General features: G+C 47.2%; 1 protein-coding gene across 3 annotated transcripts in view; it reads right to left on the reverse strand.

The window, feature by feature from the left end:
* The window catches only part of LOC127535658 (zinc finger protein 239-like), a 62,010-nt gene extending 60,388 nt beyond the window's left edge, over positions 1–1,622 (reverse strand). For 2 of the 3 annotated variants that reach the window (XR_007944509.1, XM_051954194.1), the window contains exon 1: positions 858–1,172. Coding sequence is in view for 2 of the 3 variants with exons in the window: in XM_051954194.1 (XP_051810154.1) it covers positions 858–1,062 (205 nt within the window). In the remaining variant the exon portion in view is untranslated. Of the gene's footprint in view, positions 1–857 lie in introns of all 3 variants that reach the window. The other variant, XM_051954192.1, reaches the window with a different exon arrangement.
* Positions 1,623–17,845: the final 16,223 nt, after the last annotated feature.

The raw sequence follows: 17,845 nt of genomic DNA on the forward strand, positions 1-17,845 counted from the left end.
ATTATGAATTAAAAATAATATATCTTCTGTTAATCTTCAACAAGATATCAAAGAAACATCAAGAAGTTGCTGTATTTTTTGTCTGCAGTATGGCTTCTATGTAACAGTAACAGACTCACAGTATTGGTGATCGAAAATAGGACAATTCTAAAAAACGATCGCTAGACGCATACAGAAACAAATGTGGTTACAAATAGGAGGCTGCTGGCTTAAGGAGATGTTATTGAATATACTTCATTCGACTTTAGTAAACTTTCATCGCCTAAAAAGCGATCGGTAACACATGACAACACTGAACCAAACCGAAAGTATAGAGATCGCTTCACGCGAAGGATGCGACACTAAATCAGTATCTTTTGGTAAATAAGCTCAAAGTTGGACATACTAAACATGCTAAACTGTTGAATAGTTTACCTGAAGAAAAGTGGGAGCCACAAACACGCTCTCTGCTGCTTACTGGGGTACAATTTTTCCTGTTGATGGCTGAAGCCACCGCCATCTTCTCTCTCCTGACATCGATATTCGGTGAAATTTCAAGCCTGATCCCGTCTCAAAACGCTTCATACAACCAACAACTACACACGCTATTACCATTGTGGTAAATACATGTGCAATTTCATTCATGAAAAGCGATAACTTTACGTATTTGTTTCAAACCCGATACCGTTCTCGTAGCAAGCCGTTATGTTACTGCCGGTTCTTGCCAACCAGTAGCAGTCTTGTACCACGTGACCATAGCAAATGACGACATGCTGGCGTCTCCCATAGGGAGGATGCTCCCAGTTTGATTATCTACATAATGCAAGAGAGAGTGCACAACCACTACACATGCTATAAGTGGAATTCTTCACACACACCTATGGGTTGTAAGGGGATGTGTGGTTTCCAGATGACATCCAGCAGTCTGCGCTGACGATCGATCTCCTCCTGGTACTGGACGATGTTTTTTTCAAACTCTGTGAATATTTCTCCAGCAGCAGCAGCTAGTCTGTCGCTGATCAACTCTCTCAGATACTCAACTGAACACATCGTTACTTTCTCGCTCTGATATTTCTCCTTCATACTATAATACAGCCGTTTTAGAGCTCAGTCCACACAGCAGTGAAGCTAACTCTGCTCATGCTTCTCTGTTTACATCCGCCGGGTGTCACACTGTGAAGTTCCGGCAGAAACCATAGATATATACAAACACTGGATGTCTCAAGACGGAGTCGGCGGCGTCGTCACTTGGCGGCCATCTTAGGACAGGGGACTGCTCTGGCGCACTGTACTGTAGTCAATGGTAAGGTGGATGATTTCCTCACTTTAACACTCACAACTCGCTCAATTCTTGATTGATTTACAAACGGTTTAGTTTATTACAAACCTTATTAACGTGGCTATGATTCGGGCTCAATTCCGAAATCGCAGCTTTTCGTTTTGAAAAATGCGGCATAGTTGTGTGTCTTTTCTGCCTGGCTACTCACATTGAAGATGGTGTTACTCACAATCTGATTTTCAATTATTAGGTTTTCCTGAGACCAACGTTTTTTGAGAACCGAATCTTTAGGCGAAATTACATTCTTTGTGGTTGTGGTTTTATAGCTCAGTCCACACAGCAGTGAAGCTAACTCTGCTCATGCTTCTTTGTTTACATCCGCCGGGTGTCACACTGTGAAGTTCCGGCAGAAACACTGACTTACTTTCTTCTTCCTCATTGAATTATGCGGACTAGACGCATCACTGGCGTATTGCTGCCACCTACTGGATGTTACTCATAGTCCTTAGAGAATCCTCCATATTTTCTCATGCAGTCCTGTGGTCATGAGAAAGCTCAGAAGTTTAGCAAAGATTAAAAACAGTTCGTCCAGCTGCTCCTAGTCTCTAATGTTTCTTCTGTTGGCATGAGTAGAGCTTACACCTAAGAAGAACATTTCTCACAGTTTCTAGTTCACCACACTCACAGTTCCTGTCTCTGTGCTTCCCAATCAAAGCCAGTCCACTTTTCAGACTGCAGTGTCTGAGTCTTAGCCAGGTTAGAACAATTGAGCCTCTTCTAGCACCACTGAAGTGCCTTCTTACTTTTCCATTTTACCTTGAATAGCAAAATCAGTCCCCCTCTTCTTTTGTCTCCTGAACCCTCTGCCATATTTCTTTGACTAGTTTGTTAATAACAGAGTCATAATCTGACTCTCCGTGTCCTAAATCAAATTCTATTCTTTCCTCCTTGGTTGCTCTTTGTGCCAAGCTATCTGCTTCCTCATTGCCCTCCACACCCACATGTGCTGGAACCCAAATAAAACCCTCACACCCTGCTCTGTGGATTTGAAACAGTGCTTGAAATATTTCTATATAACTGCATGTATCTCATATTGTTCATTTATCTATTTTATATTGTCTTCTATAGTTTATTCCATTTATATACTTAATGTGATCACACCACTTAGTACTGTTTATACCATATTATATTGTAGACACTCAAACTGTTCATGAAGCACTTTTACTGCTTCTTTTGCACTTACAGTTACGTACTCAACTGCATTTGTCTTTATACTTGGACTCTGTGTAATGACAATAAAGTTGGTGTAGGAACCAAATTGAGCTTCATGTTGATTTTGTACATTCCCTTTTGTTATCAGTATGTGGATGTGAACAGAAGAGAGAGTGCATTGTGTCTATGGGAGAATGAATGGTGTAAATAAGCTCAATGTTGGATATGCTAAACATGCTAAACTGTTGAATAGTTTACCTGAAGACAAGTGGGAGCCACAAACACGATCTCTGCTGCTTACTGGGGTACAATTTTTCCTGTTGATGGCTGAAGCCACCGCCATCTTCTCTCTCCTGAAATCGGTATTCGGTGAAATTTCAAGCCTGATCCCTTCTCAAAACGCTTCGTACAACCAACAACTACACATGATATTACCATTGTGGTAAATACATGAGCAATTTCATTCATGAAAAGCGATAATTTTACGTATTTGTTTCAAACCCGATACCGTTCTTGTAGCAAGCTGTTATGTTACTGCCGGTTCTTGCCAACCAGCAGCGGTCTTGTACCACGTGACCGTAACAAATGACGACATGCTGGCATCTTCCATAGGTGTGTTTACCCCCCTAGAGGAGACCAGAGTTTAACTCCACCTGGCTGAGGAAATGGAAAGTGGAGCCCAAAGATGAAGGTTTAAGAACCAGCTGTCACAGCATCTGGTGTAGCTGAGGAAGGCAAACAGTTTATTTACCATGTGGCTGCATCAAGGAACTAGGCCTTCTCAAGAACTCTTCAGTGTAAATCTTTTTATTCTATTTCAACTTATCTGTAATTCATCAATGTGATGAAGGTCAGCTTCATTGCCTATATGGAGTTCACATTCTGGGACAAAGATACAAGAACACACAATGACTGTCTGATGGATTTAATGAGTGTGGTGTTGGGGCTGCCATGTGTAGTTTGGTGCGTCTCCTCACAGCATTGGGTGTAGGACCTGGGGAGGCCTACAGGATGGAAAATAACAGTTTTAGTGCCATGATTAAGTGATTGGACTGAATTTATAACTGAATGACTGTAGAATTGGGTATGTGGCATTGTTTTCAGAATGTAAGAATTGAAAAGTTTGACATGACTCACCTCTCTTTTGTCCCTGCAGGCGTTCCAGTCAAAAGAGTCCCCATGTGTTGGAACATCCTTTTAAAGGTTCCAGGAAGAAACAGGCATAGGGGAGAAGCAGTTAAGAAGTAGTCGCTTCAGGTGATAAAATGAATAAGTTTCTTGATGAGGATGTCAATTTTTGGTTTTGGTTAAAAGATGCTTGGTTTTAATGTTCATTACAGTTCAAATTAAAGATATATTTTTTTGAATTTCTTGTTTGATTTTTTCGGTTAACCCTTATGTTGGTAGGCCTGAGGGGCTGATTAGGGGAATGCCTATATAGGCTGGCAGTTGAGTGGGAGAGAGGAAAGGAGTGCCACAATATACCAGTTAACTGCCTTTGCTTTGTGTTCTTTTAGTGTGAATGTTGGTGAATAAACGCCAGGTTGGTCTGCATTCCGGAACCTGCGCCTGTGAAAGTGGCTGCAAAGTTTGGTGTCTCTTAACTGTTTTCAGTTTTTGTTGTGTTTTTGCTATATTTTTTAAATATTTTGTCGTGTTTTATCGACTGCTGATGGAGGTTTCTGCTGGGAGAAGAATCTATTCAAGAGAGGAGCTTTTTTCATTGAGACAGAACAAATCTGGACTGCAACATCCAATTCCAGTGGACATCTTGAGGTGTTTTCATGGTTGCCGTGCTGGTGCAAAGGTGAAGGCCAGGAAATGGAGATACAGGCCTTTCATCCATCAGTCATCATGGGAAACGTGAACTCTTTGCCAAACAAATGTGACGAGCTGGAGACATTGGTGAAGACGGGCAAAACATACCGTGAATGCAGTTTCCTGTGTTTTACTGAGACCTGGTTGAATCAAAACAACTCAGACTCAACTGTGGATTTACCTGGCTTCACCCTCATAAGGTCAGACAGAGATGCTAAAGCTAGTGGCCAGAAGAAAGGAGGAGGTCTGGCTTTATTTGTTAACCAGAGATGGTGTAACTCCTCACACATAACGGTTAAGGAGAAGTTGTGTTGTCCAGATATTGAACTGTTGGCAGTTGGACTTCGGCCATATTATGTCCCAAGGGAGTTCAGTCACATCATAACAATACTTGTATACATTCCACCCAAAGCAACTGACTTTGTTCCATGTGATGTGTTGCATGATACTGTTGCTAGGATACAGACTCAACATCCTGAGGCACTTGTAATAATATCAGGAGATTTCAATCATGTCAGCCTCTCCTCTCACCTGACTGGATTTACACAGTTTGTTAACTGCCCTACCAGACAGAATAAAACCCTGGACCTGCTGTATGCCCATGTCAAAGAAGCTTACAGAGCTACTGCCTTACCACTACTGGGCAGGTCAGATCATAACCTGGTTTATCTGCAGACCTGTTACAAACCCTGTGTGCTGAGACAGCCTGGAACTAAAGTCCAAATCAGAAGATGGAATCCTCAAGCTAGTGAAGTTCTAAGGGACTGCTTTGAATCAACAGACTGGAATGCGCTTCTGGAAACAGATGAGGACAGTATGATCATTGACAGACAGGTTGATTGTTTTACTGAATACATCAACTTCTGTAGAGACACAGTCATACCTGCAAAGACTGTTCACTGTTTCCCCAATAACAAACCATGGATCACAAGCGACATAAAGGCAATCCTCAACCAGAAAAAACAAGCTTTTAGAGATGGTGACAAAGAACGGCTCAAAGAAGTGCAACATGAGTTGAAGAGGAGACTGAAAGAGGCAAAGATGGAATACAAAAAGATGATAGAGAGGAATTTTCAACACAGTAACATCCGTGATGTGTGGAGAGGAATCAATACCATCTCTGGACACAACAATAAAAAGAGGAGGGAGCCAATAGTGGGTGATGTAGAAACAGCTGATGAACTCAACTTGTTCTTCAACAGATTTGACACTGTGGACACACCTACTTCCACTGCTACTCCTCCTTCTTCTCCTCAATATATGGGAATCCCCACTATAGCTCCTCCTTCTTCTCCTCCGTCTCCTACACATGTCTCCACAGCTGCAGCCACTTCCCTTCTAGCACCTGTATCCATCTCTGTCACAGAGACAGGGGTGATGTTGGAGCTTCAGAGACTTTGCTCTGGGAAGGCAGTTGGCCCAGATGGTGTAATGATAATTATGCAAACAATTATTTTCATTTATATAATTTTCTTTCATTAACATTACTTTATAAAAATCTGTTTTCACTTTGACATTAAAGAGTTTTTTTCTAATTTTTTTTGTTAAAAAAGCTAAATTTTATTGACCATGATTGATTTATGAAAACAATAAAAGGGTAAAACATCAAAGGGGGTGAATACTTACACACGTGGACAAAATTGTTGGTACCCCTCAGTTAAAGAAGGAAAAACCCACAATTCTCACTGAAATCACTTGAAACTCACAAAAGTAACAATAAATAAAAATTTATTGAAAATTAAATAATCAAAATCAGCCATCACTTTTTAATTGTTGATTAACATAATTATTTAAAAAAACAAACTAATGAAATAGGGCTGGACAAAAATGATGGTACCCATAACTTAATATTTTGTTGCACAACCTTTTGAGGCAATCACTGCAATTAAGCGATTTCTGTATTTGTCAATGAGCGTTCTGCAGCTGTCAACAGGTATTTTGGCCCACTCCTCATGAGCAAACAGCTCCAGTTGTCTCAGGTTTGATGGGTGTCTTCTCCAAATGGCATGTTTCAGCTCCTTCCACATATGTTCAATGGGATTCAGATCTGGGCTCATAGAAGGCCACTTTAGAATAGTCCAACGCTTTTCTCTCAGCCATTCTTGGGTGTTTTTGGCTGTGTGTTTTGGATCGTTGTCCTGTTGGAAGACCCATGACCTGCGACTGAGACCAAGCTTTCTGACACAAGGCAGCACATTTCTCTCCAGAATGCCTTGATAGTCTTCAGATTTCATCGTACCTTGCACACTTTCAAGACACCCTGTGCCAGATGCAGCAAAGCAGCCCCAAAACATTACTGAGCCTCCTCCATGTTTCACCGTAGGGACAGTGTTCTTTTCTTCGTATGCTTGGTTTTTGAGTCTATGAACATAGAGTTGATGTGCCTTACCAAAAAGCTCCAGTTTGGTCTCATCTGTCCAAAGGACATTCTCCCAGAAGCTTTGTGGCTTGTCAACATGCATTTTTGCAAATTCCAGTCTGGCTTTTTTATGACTTTTTTTCAGCAGTGGTGTCCTCCTTGGTCGTCTCCCATGAAGTCCACTTTGGCTCAAACAACGACGAATGGTGCGATCTGACACTGATGTACCTTGGCCTTGGAGTTCACCTTTAATTTCTTTGGAGGTTGCTCTGGGCTCTTTGGATACAATTCCAACGATCCGTCTCTTCAATTTGTCATCAATTTTCCTCTTGCGGCCACGTCCAGGGAGGTTGGCTACTGTCCCGTGGGTCTTGAACTTCTGAATAATATGAGCCACTGTTGTCACAGGAACTTCAAGCTGTTTAGAGATGGTCTTATAGCCTTTACCTTTAAGATGTTTGTCTATCATTTTTTTTCGGATGTCCTGGGACAATTCTCTCCTTCGCTTTCTGTTGTCCATGTTCAGTGTGGTACACACCTTTTCACCAAACAGCAGGGTGACTACTTGTCTCCCTTTAAATAGGCAGACTGACTGATTATGAGTTTGGAAACACCTGTGATGTCAATTAAATGACACACCTGAGTTAATCATGTCACTCTGGTCAAATAGTTTTCAATCTTTTATAGAGGTACCATCATTTTTGTCCAGGCCTGTTTCATTAGTTTGTTTTTTTAAATAATTATGTTAATCAACAATTCAAAAGTAATGGCTGTTTATGATTATTTAATTTTCAATAAATTTTTATTTATTGTTACTTTTGTGAGTTTCAAGTGATTTCAGTGAGAATTGTGGGTTTTTCCTTCTTTAACTGAGGGGTACCAACAATTTTGTCCACGTGTGTATGATAGGCACTTTACTGCATATACACTGTAATAATTTTAATGCTTGCAAATCACCTTATTACTTACAGGGTTTGGCTGGAGACAATATTTTTGTGCCAGCTGTGAAGCAGACAAATGCTTCCAATGCGCCAGCAGGGCCTTCACAGTGGCAGCAACCTGGAGCCTGCTCTGAGTTGCAGCAGGTAGAGGAGGAACAGACACAGTGGCAGTGGGCATGGTGGCAGCAGCAGTGGGGGCAGGTGCAGTGGCAGTGGTGGTGGGCACAGGGGCTGGAGCCGAAGCCTGCCTCTTCAGCACATATGCTTTGAAGAGGGCCATGTTGGTGTTTGGCCTGGCTGTTGCCTTTTTCAGGTAGGTGATGAGAGCCTGGGCTTCCTTGCTTTGGTCCTCCTTCACCTCCTTCATGGACCTGCCCCTGAAGTCGCCAAACTCCACCATTAGACAGCCAGAGTCTCCGGTCCTCTGGGCCTCCTGCAGCATGGCCTGTTTTCTCTGGTACACCTCCACAGCCTCCCCATCTCCCTGATCTGGAAGGTGTACCTGAGGAACAGGTGTTTATTGGCCAACAGTGGGTTGTCCCTCTCCTCTTCCCCCAAATGCTGCCGACCAGGTAGACCCCATAACCCAGCGCATTCTCAAGCAGCCACCGGAACCTCTGGCCCTGGTACTTCCCCAGCTGGATCCTGCAGTGAGCCAGAACCAGGAACTGGTCCCCGGGATCCCCTCCGTTTTGCCTCACGAAGGCAGTGGCCTCGGCCAGAACCTCCTCCTTGCTCCTGGCTCTCCCTGCCACCACGGTCTCACTCTGGTTTGCCTCTTCAGTTGGCCCCATGAGGAGTCGCCCCAGAGGAGTTTTGTGGAGCACTGGGTATGCATACACAATCTGAGAGGAAACAGCCATAAACAGATAGTTATATTTATTATATTTATAGACATTGTTTTAAATTATAAAATAATCATAACATTGGATTTATATCACATTTTTCACTCAGCATTCAAAGAACTTACAAATGGGCAATTCACTGCTCCCCTGGAACAGTACTAAGTAACTGTAGTAAATTAGAGGTATTAATTGTCATGAAATACTGTACAATCTTATCATTTTTAGTTTTGTTGTACTACCCGCACTGTCGTGACAGCAGCCAGCCCGCCCACCCAAAACGCAGGGTTAGGGTTAGTTGGTGTAATACCATGTACAACTCGTCATTTTATGTCAGGTGATCCCATAATTATACCGGGGTGCACACAATGAATAAGAGGTTTTAGGCGGGCATTTATGATATTTCATAAAATTCCGATCATAAACGGCTCTGAAACGTAATATATTCAGCTGGCCAGAACCTCCACAGAGCACACATTTTTGTAGAAGTATTATTACGTGATTATGATGGCAAGAGTCGCCAGATTACTTTCCAATAACAAGCATTATTATGACGAGATCATTATAAAGTTAGGTTAGCTACTCCCCGAGTGCTATATACTCTGAAGCAACTAGTGAAAGGGAGATGTACGTCACAGAAAAGTCGCTATTATGTGCTGTCTTTGTTGTGTACCCAATATTTCTAATAAACAAGTTCACTGAAGTATAATAGGGAGCATCAGCATCACACTACGCATTACCAAAGTGCTGTTTTTCACAATAAACATGTCACGCTAACAACAACAGCATACAGTTAATGTCTAAGACACATTTAGCTGTTGAAAAAGAGAATATGTTTAAACTTACCGCTTGCTAAAAGATAGTCCTGACAGCTGTGGATGACTGTTTATCATTTTCCTCCGAGAGTTTAGAAAGGATCCGGGAGATCGAATGTGATTGGTCAAAAGTAAGCCCACAGGCTCGGGATGTGATTGGCCCAACGGAACATGAGGTCGTTCACTGATTGGCTGGCTTGGGCTTACTTCGGGCTTACTTTGGGCTTACTTCGCTCTAACGGCAGAGTGCTGCAGGCGCAGGCAAGAGGTCGCGGGATCGATGCCTGCATCCTCCAAAATGTTAGTCAGTTAGAAACATTAGCTGATATTTGTTGTATTATCTTCTGCAATAATCCATCCAGCATTAAAATAAGTAAAAACACTGCATGAAAAGCGAGATTATCGACCTTGTGAATTCTGAAAAACCTACCTAGTTCTCCACAGTTATTGGCTGTTCACAGGCTGTGAACAACCAGTCAACACGGGCTGAGAACGGCCTAAAACAGAACATGTTTGTGGGGTAGGGGGATGGGTGTGTGGGACAAGGGGGGGAGGGGGGGGATACTTCACACCTAGGGCAAGGCAGAGGTGTGACAACTAATTAGCATCTAGCCTGCCTGTCTCCGTGACTCAGGACACCGATTGGATGAAACAAGACATGGCTGCAGAAAAATACTGTGTCATGATTGGTTGATACATCTGTTGCTATTGGTCAACCCCTGGGCCATGAAATCCCCCCCCCCCCCCACACCGCCCACCTCCTCACCCCCGCTCATAATAACAATAATAATAATAATTATTATTATTATTATTACTATTATTAACACTTTAATAAATACGGGGTCATGTAAAGTGTAAAATTAGTTAACCTACATACTTGTTATTGTTAACCAATGAGCTATCCTACAATCAGTGACAATTTATTGGGAGGGAAAAAAAATGACATGATGATAATGTTGAAAAACAAGAGCTTTATTGAACAGTATAGATTGAAAGAGTTCCAAAAATCCAAAACTAAAATTACAAGATAAACCGTTCTTTTAAAAAAGGAAAGAAAATTTACAAAAAATGAAATGTGTGTATGTATGTGTATATATATATATATATATATATATATATGTGTGTGTGTGTGTGTGTGTGTGTGTATATGTATATATATATGTATGTATGTATGTATACGTATATGTATGTATATATACATACACAGACACTTCAACAAATTAAAACCTAAAAAACGAACCAGTTCATCTCTCACTCTGGCTTAAAATGTCTCTTTGCTGCTGCTGTGTCATACTCAGTGGCGGCTGGTGGTGAAATTTGTTGGGTGGGCTAATAAATGCATAATACCTATTAAATAGTTAAGACGCCTGCAAAAGCAACATCACCTATGATACACACAGTTATATCAATTACAGGTACACTATACTTTAGTTCTCTCTCTCTCTCACTCTCTCTCTCACACACACACACACACAGATACACATGCCACATCAGTTGTCTCTTCAGCTTGCACAGCCACAAATGCCGTCTGCGATATTTCATCAGTCACTTTTTGTTCATAAACAGCTAACATACAATCAAGCAACTCGTTTTGGCTAGTCTTGGATGTGTACTTTGCAACTTGTGTGTTTGACAGGTGATCTGCTAACTGGCTGTCTAAAAAGAAAATTGGTCAACCAGGTCCAGAAATATGCCGTGTTGGGTTGAAGTGGGGGATTTGTCAGACCCCCGTAAAGCTAGCTCGTGTGCTCCACAAAATTTAATACAGTCCACAATCCTTGATAGAGAATGTCTATTTTTTTCACCAGCTCGTTGTGCCTCTGTACAGCGATGCGGTGGCCCTCATCCAGCTGACAGGCGATGTTAACTTTTCCTAACATGGACAGCTTGACGCTGTTTCCCATGTGACTTCTGTTGCATTCATGTTTTCTAATTTTGTCCAACAAATGTTTCAAATCCACAATTCCTTGTTGAGTCCAGGCGGTTTCTCCTCCAAATGTCACGCCCCTCTGGCTGCAACGAGCCAACTCAACAAGATAATGATGAGCGGCTGTGCTGAGTGCACAGCCAGCGTGAATGAACAATCAGCGCCATATAAAACTGGGCTCCGTACGCAGCTCGACGCTGGTTCATTGTTCCATTGCCCTTGCCCTACGACACACTCCGCCTTCATCCCTGCTCTCCGTTCATCGTCTCCTGCACGCCACTTCCCGGACTCTGTTCCCCTTCTGGACTATTTGCCTTTCCCTGCCCTCGCCACACTCTCTTCTTCAGTTCCATCAGTTCTGCCCGCTTCCGCCTTCCCCAGTCCTGGACATTCCGTGAGCCTCCCTTCACTCGTAATTTAGTTTTGTTTATGCTTAGTTTAATTCGGCCTTCGGGTCCGCCCTTAGTTTAGTTCAGTTTAGTATATTTTTCCCCGTCACTTCCTTCCTGCTTCAGTTTACGAGTTTTCTGTTTATATATATATATATATATATATATATATATATATATATATATATTCTTATCTATATTAAATGTTATTTAATTCACTCTCCTGTCTGTGCCTGCTGCTTGGGTTCCACACACCACTAATTTGTGACAGAATGAACCAGCCATAAGTGAACCCAGCAAGCTTCAGGTTAGACCTTTTTCTTTTTTCACCCACCATGTCGAGCTCCGATCTAGATTGTCCATTCTGGGGAACCCGGCTGGTGATTAAGCCGCCCTCCAAGAAACGGCGTGGTCCCCAGGGGAGAGGCATGCAGCCCCCACCTTTTTCTATTTCCTCTCACGACCTATGGGATTTTGTTAGATCGAGCTCTCGGTTTTGACGCCCCTAGCCCTTATCTCTACAGTCAACCCAACCCTGTTCCTCAGTCAGTCACCAAGCGACCTGGCAGCCAGGGGCGCGCTGCCAGAAGGCGCCGTGGCTCTCTGGATCCCGCATTCGCAATTTCCAACACCAAATCCCCTTTCCCTGTCCACACGGGGCCATCTTCCTGTCTTCTGTTCCCCAAGACCAGACCCCGACCCGGTCCTCTGTTCCCCAGAACCAGACCTCGACCCAGTCCTCTCGCCCCCAGAATCAGTCCTCTGACCAGCACAACCTGACCTCCACTTTTTCCAACCTGAATCAGGTACAGCCTCTGCTCCCCAGAACCAGACCCCGAACCAGCCCAAGGTCCTCCAGATCCAGATTCAGAGCCCACCCAGTCCTCTGATCCCAGAACCGCCCACCTCGGAACTCAGCCGAGGAACATTCTTTTCTAATTGGCATTCCGCCGTCTCCGAGACACTCGCAGCCACCTCTGCAATGACAGAGAGGATGGCCGAGTGTCTCGGAACAATGGGGGCCGAAGCACCCCCCATGGCAATTGCAGCCTTTCGGGCCACGCTCGCTGGCCTAAATTCCCTTAGGCCTGTCTGGGCCGATTCAGATGGACCCAGGTTCTTTCCGAGACCCTGGGGTGGCAAGGGAGTTTTTTAAGGGCCTGGAGGTCGCCTCCTCGGCCCTGGAGAGGCTCGCCGCTCCCCACTTCATTAGCTCCCCGGGTAACCAACAGGCACTGAATTCCCCGCCATCCACAGCACCCCTAGTGCAGAAGCTGGTCGCCGTCGGTGCGGCACCAGGAAGCGCTCCCCAGCTCCTGCTCTAGAAGAGTTCTGCACCCCTGCAACTCCTGAGCAGGTCGTCGTCCTCCCGGCTGAGGAGAGGCCCCGTGTAGCCTCACTCCCTCCAGCTGAGGAGAGGCCCCGTGCCGCCTCACTCCCTCCGGCTGAGGAGAGGCCCCGTGCCGTCTCACTCCCTCCGGCTGACGAGAGGCCCCGAGCTGCCTCATCCCCGTCTTTGGTTCCTGTGGGGCCCCTTGTCCCGTTTCCTGTCCTTGTGGGGGCCATCGCCCCATCTCCTGTTTCTTGTGGGGGCGATCGCCCCGTCTCTAGCCCTTACGGGCCCTGCAGCTTTAAAGGCTCCTGCTGCAGCGTCTGAGGAGCTAAAGGCTCCCGCTGCAGCGTCCGAGGAGCTAAAGGCTCCCGCTGCAGCGTCCGAGGAGCTAAATGCTCCCGCTGCAGCGTCCGAGGAGCAAGAGGCTCCCGCTGCAGCTCTGAAGGAGCAACGGGCTCCGTCTGCAGTGTCGAAGGAAGAAGAAGCTCCCTCTGCAGTTTTAGAGAGGGTTCCCGCCTCTCCTGCAATTCCAAAGAAGCTAAAGCTTCTCCTGCAGCTTTGAAGAGGCAAAACGCCTCCTCCGTGACCTTGTCGAGACGACCCGCCTCCTCCGTGTCCTTGACGAGGCGACCCGCCTCCTCCGTGTCCTTGACGAGGCGTCCCGCCTCCTTCGTGTCCTGGACGAGGCGATCCGCCTCCTCCGTGTCCTTGACGAGGCGATCCGCCTCCTCCGCGTCCTTGACAAGGCGTCCCGCCTCCTCCGCATCCTTGTCGAGGCATCTCACCTTCCCCACGACTTTGGTGAGACGTCCTGCCTCCCCCGCGGCCTTGGTGAGGCGAAACGCCTTCCCTGCAGCCTTGAGGCAAACCGCCTTCCCGAATCCTTGAAGAGACGTAGCGCCTCCTCAGCAGCTTTGAGGTGGCATAGCTCCTCCTCGGTCACCTTGAGGAGACGTAGCATCTCCCCCCTAGCCCTGAAGAAGCACACCACCTCCCTTGAACCTTTTAAGAGGCAAAGCTCCTCCTCGGCAGCCTTGGGGGGACATAGTTCCTTCTCGGCCACCTTGAGGAGACGTAGCATCTCCCCCTAGCCCTGAAGAAGCACACCGCCTCCCTTGAACCTTTTAAGAGGCATAGCTCCTCCTCGGCAGCCTTGGGGGACATAGTTCCTCCTCGGCAGCCTTGAAGGGGCGTAGTGCCTCCCCCCAAATCCTGATGAGACTTTGTGCCACTTTAACATCGAGTGGTCCTCCTGCAGTGGTTGCTTCAACACCCTGTGGTTCCCCTGCAGGAGTGGTCTCCCCTGTCCTGTCCCTCCAGTCCTTTTTTGTTCCTCCAGTCCTTTCAGTTCCTCCTGACCCTCCAGTCCAGCTAGGTGTCCCTCTCCTGTCCAGTCCAGTCAGTTGTTCAGCCCAGTCCAGCCCAGCCCAGCCAGTTGTCCCCATCCAGTTCAGTCCAGCTAGTGTTTCAGTCCAGTCCAGTAAAGTCCAGCTTGTTTCCCAGTCCAACTAGCTGTCCAGTCCAGTTCTAATCCAGTCTAGTTCAGGTCCAATCCAGTTCCGTCCAGTCCTAGTCCAGTCCCGTTTCAGTCCAGTCCAGCCTTGTTCCAGGAGGGGACTTCGGTTACGTCTCTACCCAGGAAGGAACCTCTGGCTTCACCCCCGGAGGGGCTGACGGTTCCAGTTTCGCCCCTGGAGGGGCCACCAGTTCCGATTTCGCCCCCGGAGGGGCCGGCCGCTCCGGTTTCGCCCCCGAAGGGGCCGGCCGCTCCGGTTTCGCCCCCCGAAGGGGCCGGCCGCTTCGGTTTCGCCCCCCCGAAGGGGCCGGTCGCTCCGGTTTCGCCCCGGAGGGGCTGGCCGCTCCAGTTTCGCCCCCGGAGGGGCCGGCCGCTCCAGTTTCACCCCGAGGGGCCGTCCACTCCAGTTAAGCCCCCGGAGGGGCCGTCCGCTCCAGTTCCACCCCTGGAGGGGCCACCGGTGCCCGGCTCCAGTTCCAGCTCCAACCCTAGAGGGGCCGCCGGTTCCGGTTCCACCCCTAGAGGGGCCGCCGGTTCCGGCTCCGCCCCTGGAGGGGTTTCCGGCTCCAGTTTCACCCCTGGAGGGGTCTCCGGTTCCGGTCTCGCCACCCCTGGAGGGGGCTCTGGCTCCAGCTCCACCCCCGGAGGGGCCCCCGACTCCGACTCAGCCCTGGTGGGGTCCCCTGCCCTGGTTCCAGTTCAGACCCTGAAGGAGTGTCACCGTCACCGGTTTCCAGTCCGGCCACCAGTCCAGCCCCCAGAGGGGCCCCGTCGATCCAGCTGCCGGTTTCCAGCCCAGCCCCCGAAGGGGCCCCGTCGAACCAACTGCCAGTTTCCAGCCCGGCCCCCGGAGGGGCCCCGTCAAACCAACTGCCGGTTTCCAGCCCGGCCCCCGGAGGGGCCTCGCTGAACCAGTTCCCGGTTCCAAGCCCAGCCTCCAGAAGATCCCCTTCGGGCCAGTTGCCAGTTCCCGGCCTGGCCTCCAGAAGGGTCCCGTCTGGCCTGCTGCCAGTTCCCAGCCCGGCCTCAAGAGAGTTCCCGTCTCGCCTGCTGCCGGTTCCCAGCCCGGCCTTCAGAGGGTTCCCGTCTCACCTGCTGCCGGTTCCCAGTCCGGCTGCCAGAGGACCTCTGTCGGCCTAGTTTTCAGTTCCCGATCCAGCCCCAGCCTGTCCTGCACCCAGGCCGTCCTCCGGAGCGGTCCCCCCAGCCTGTCCAACCCTGGACCATTCCCCGATGTTGTCCGTCCCACCCACCCAATCCCAGCCTGCCGGTCCCTCGGGCCACCCTCTGGAGCGGTCCCTCCTGCAGAAGTCACCTGCCAGCACCCCAATCAGTCCTGTGTGCGCCAGGAGGCGCACCTTATGGGGGGGGTACTGTCACGCCCCTCTGGCTGCAACGAGCCGGCTCGTCAAGATAATGATGAGCGGCTGTGCTGAGTGCACAGCCAGCATGAATGAACAATCAGCGCCATATAAAACTGGGCTCCGTACACAGTAGAGACTGGCATTTTTTCGGGATTCCGCGGGATGGGAGTCAGCTTTACTATTGATCATGTGATTGGGACGGTACAGGATAAAAGTTAACGGGAGCAGACAGGAGCGGGAACCAACCAATAAGACAAATATAATTTATGACATGCGCCACCATTTTGTAGTTTTTTTGCCAATAAGTCTACACTGTAATGGAAGTGAAAAGAACTACACGGCCCAGAAGCCAGTGCTTCCGGCCGCTGCTCTCCGCCGTAATTCAAAGAAGAAGAACAGCAATGGAGGGAGTTAGCACTGGCGTTGAATCTGATGTGCTAAAAACTGATTTGCAACGCAAAGTAAGAAGTAAGGACCTATCTATTAAGCTGACAGAAATGGCAGGGAAGTCGGAAATATTGCTCAGCTTCACGAGAGTCGAGTGTGACGGCGTTAACACGCCGTATGCCGCTTGCAAAACGTGTTTAACCATAGTTAAGTACAGCAGTGAGTCAGGGACGAGTGGTCTATTCATTCATTCAAAGGGAACAATTGCTCAATAAATAAGCAAAATGAAGCTTCATATGTTTGGGTTTATTACACTAAGGTAGGCACTTTTGTTTGGACCGAGGTAATAAATGGCTCCTAATTTTACCAGAGATGAACTGTTCCTGTTGCCATATCTTTTGAAATAAAACTGCAGAACACAAAGCAATCTAAAAAAGAATGGGGAGAAAATCAAATCAAATTAATTGTATTGCCTAAAAACTAGAGGAAGGAGGAACAAAAGGGAGAGGTACAAGAAGTGGGAGTCATTCTGAACGGGAGTGGGATGGGAGTGGGAGCCATTTTACCAGGAGTGGGATGGGACAGGATTTTTTTTTTTTACTCTGGCCCGGGATTGGGACGGGACAAGATTTTTTTTCAGTGGGAGTGGGATGGGACAGGAGTGAAAATCCACTCCGTGTCACTCTCTAGCACGCAGCTCGTCGCTAGTTCATTGTTCCATTGCCCTTGCCCTACGACACACTCCGCCTTCATCCCTGCTCTCCGTTCATCGTCTCCTGCACGCCACTTCCCGACTCTGTTTCCCCTCTGGACTATTTGCCTTTCCCTGCCCTCGCCACACTCTCTTCTTCGGTTCCATCAGTTCTGCCCGCTTCCGCCGTCCCCAGTCCTGGACATTCCGTGAGCCTCCCTTCACCTGTAATTTAGTTTTGTTTTATGCTTAGTTTAATTCGGCCTTCGGGTCTTGCCCTTAGTTTAGTTCAGTTTAGTATATTTTTCCCGTCACTTCCTTCCTGCTTCAGTTTACGAGTTTTCTGTTTATATATATATATATATATATATTTCAATTTATTTCAATTTTATTTATATAGCGTCAATTACAGTCAAATTGTCTCAAGATGCTTTACAGAACCCATATGCCTGACCCCCAGAGCAAGCCCAAAGGCGACAGTGCAAGGAAAACACCCTTTTAACAGGGAAGAAACCTCGAGCAGAACCCGGCTCTATATAGGGGGGACCCATCTGCCTGCTGGCCGAGCGGGTTGAGAGGGACAGAGGAGGGCAAGGGGGAGGGATGGGAGAAGAGGGAGGGGTGGGAAAGCAAGGAAAACACAACACACATTTGGATACATGTATGACAAGATATGTGATACAAACAAAGTATAAGCTAACATTGAAAACTGACTCATAGTTTACTCTGATGATGTACGGCTCTGCACTAAACATACTCCATATATAGCTAGCAGTAAAATTCAAACAGTATGTAAGTTAGCATAACAAGTATAGTGAAGGCGATGCAGAGTTGACTGGTGGAAAAGGGGAGCTGGAAGCAGAGGGCTGGAGGAAGGTCAGCAGCAGCATCCCACAGTGGACATGGCGGAGACTGGACCAGCTGGTGGAACATCAACCACAGATCTGAAGCATCCAGCTCTGGGACCAGGGACCTCGGAGAAATAGCACAGGG

This window comes from Acanthochromis polyacanthus, chromosome 10 (assembly GCF_021347895.1).
Source record: "Acanthochromis polyacanthus isolate Apoly-LR-REF ecotype Palm Island chromosome 10, KAUST_Apoly_ChrSc, whole genome shotgun sequence".
Lineage (NCBI taxonomy): Eukaryota > Metazoa > Chordata > Actinopteri > Pomacentridae > Acanthochromis > Acanthochromis polyacanthus.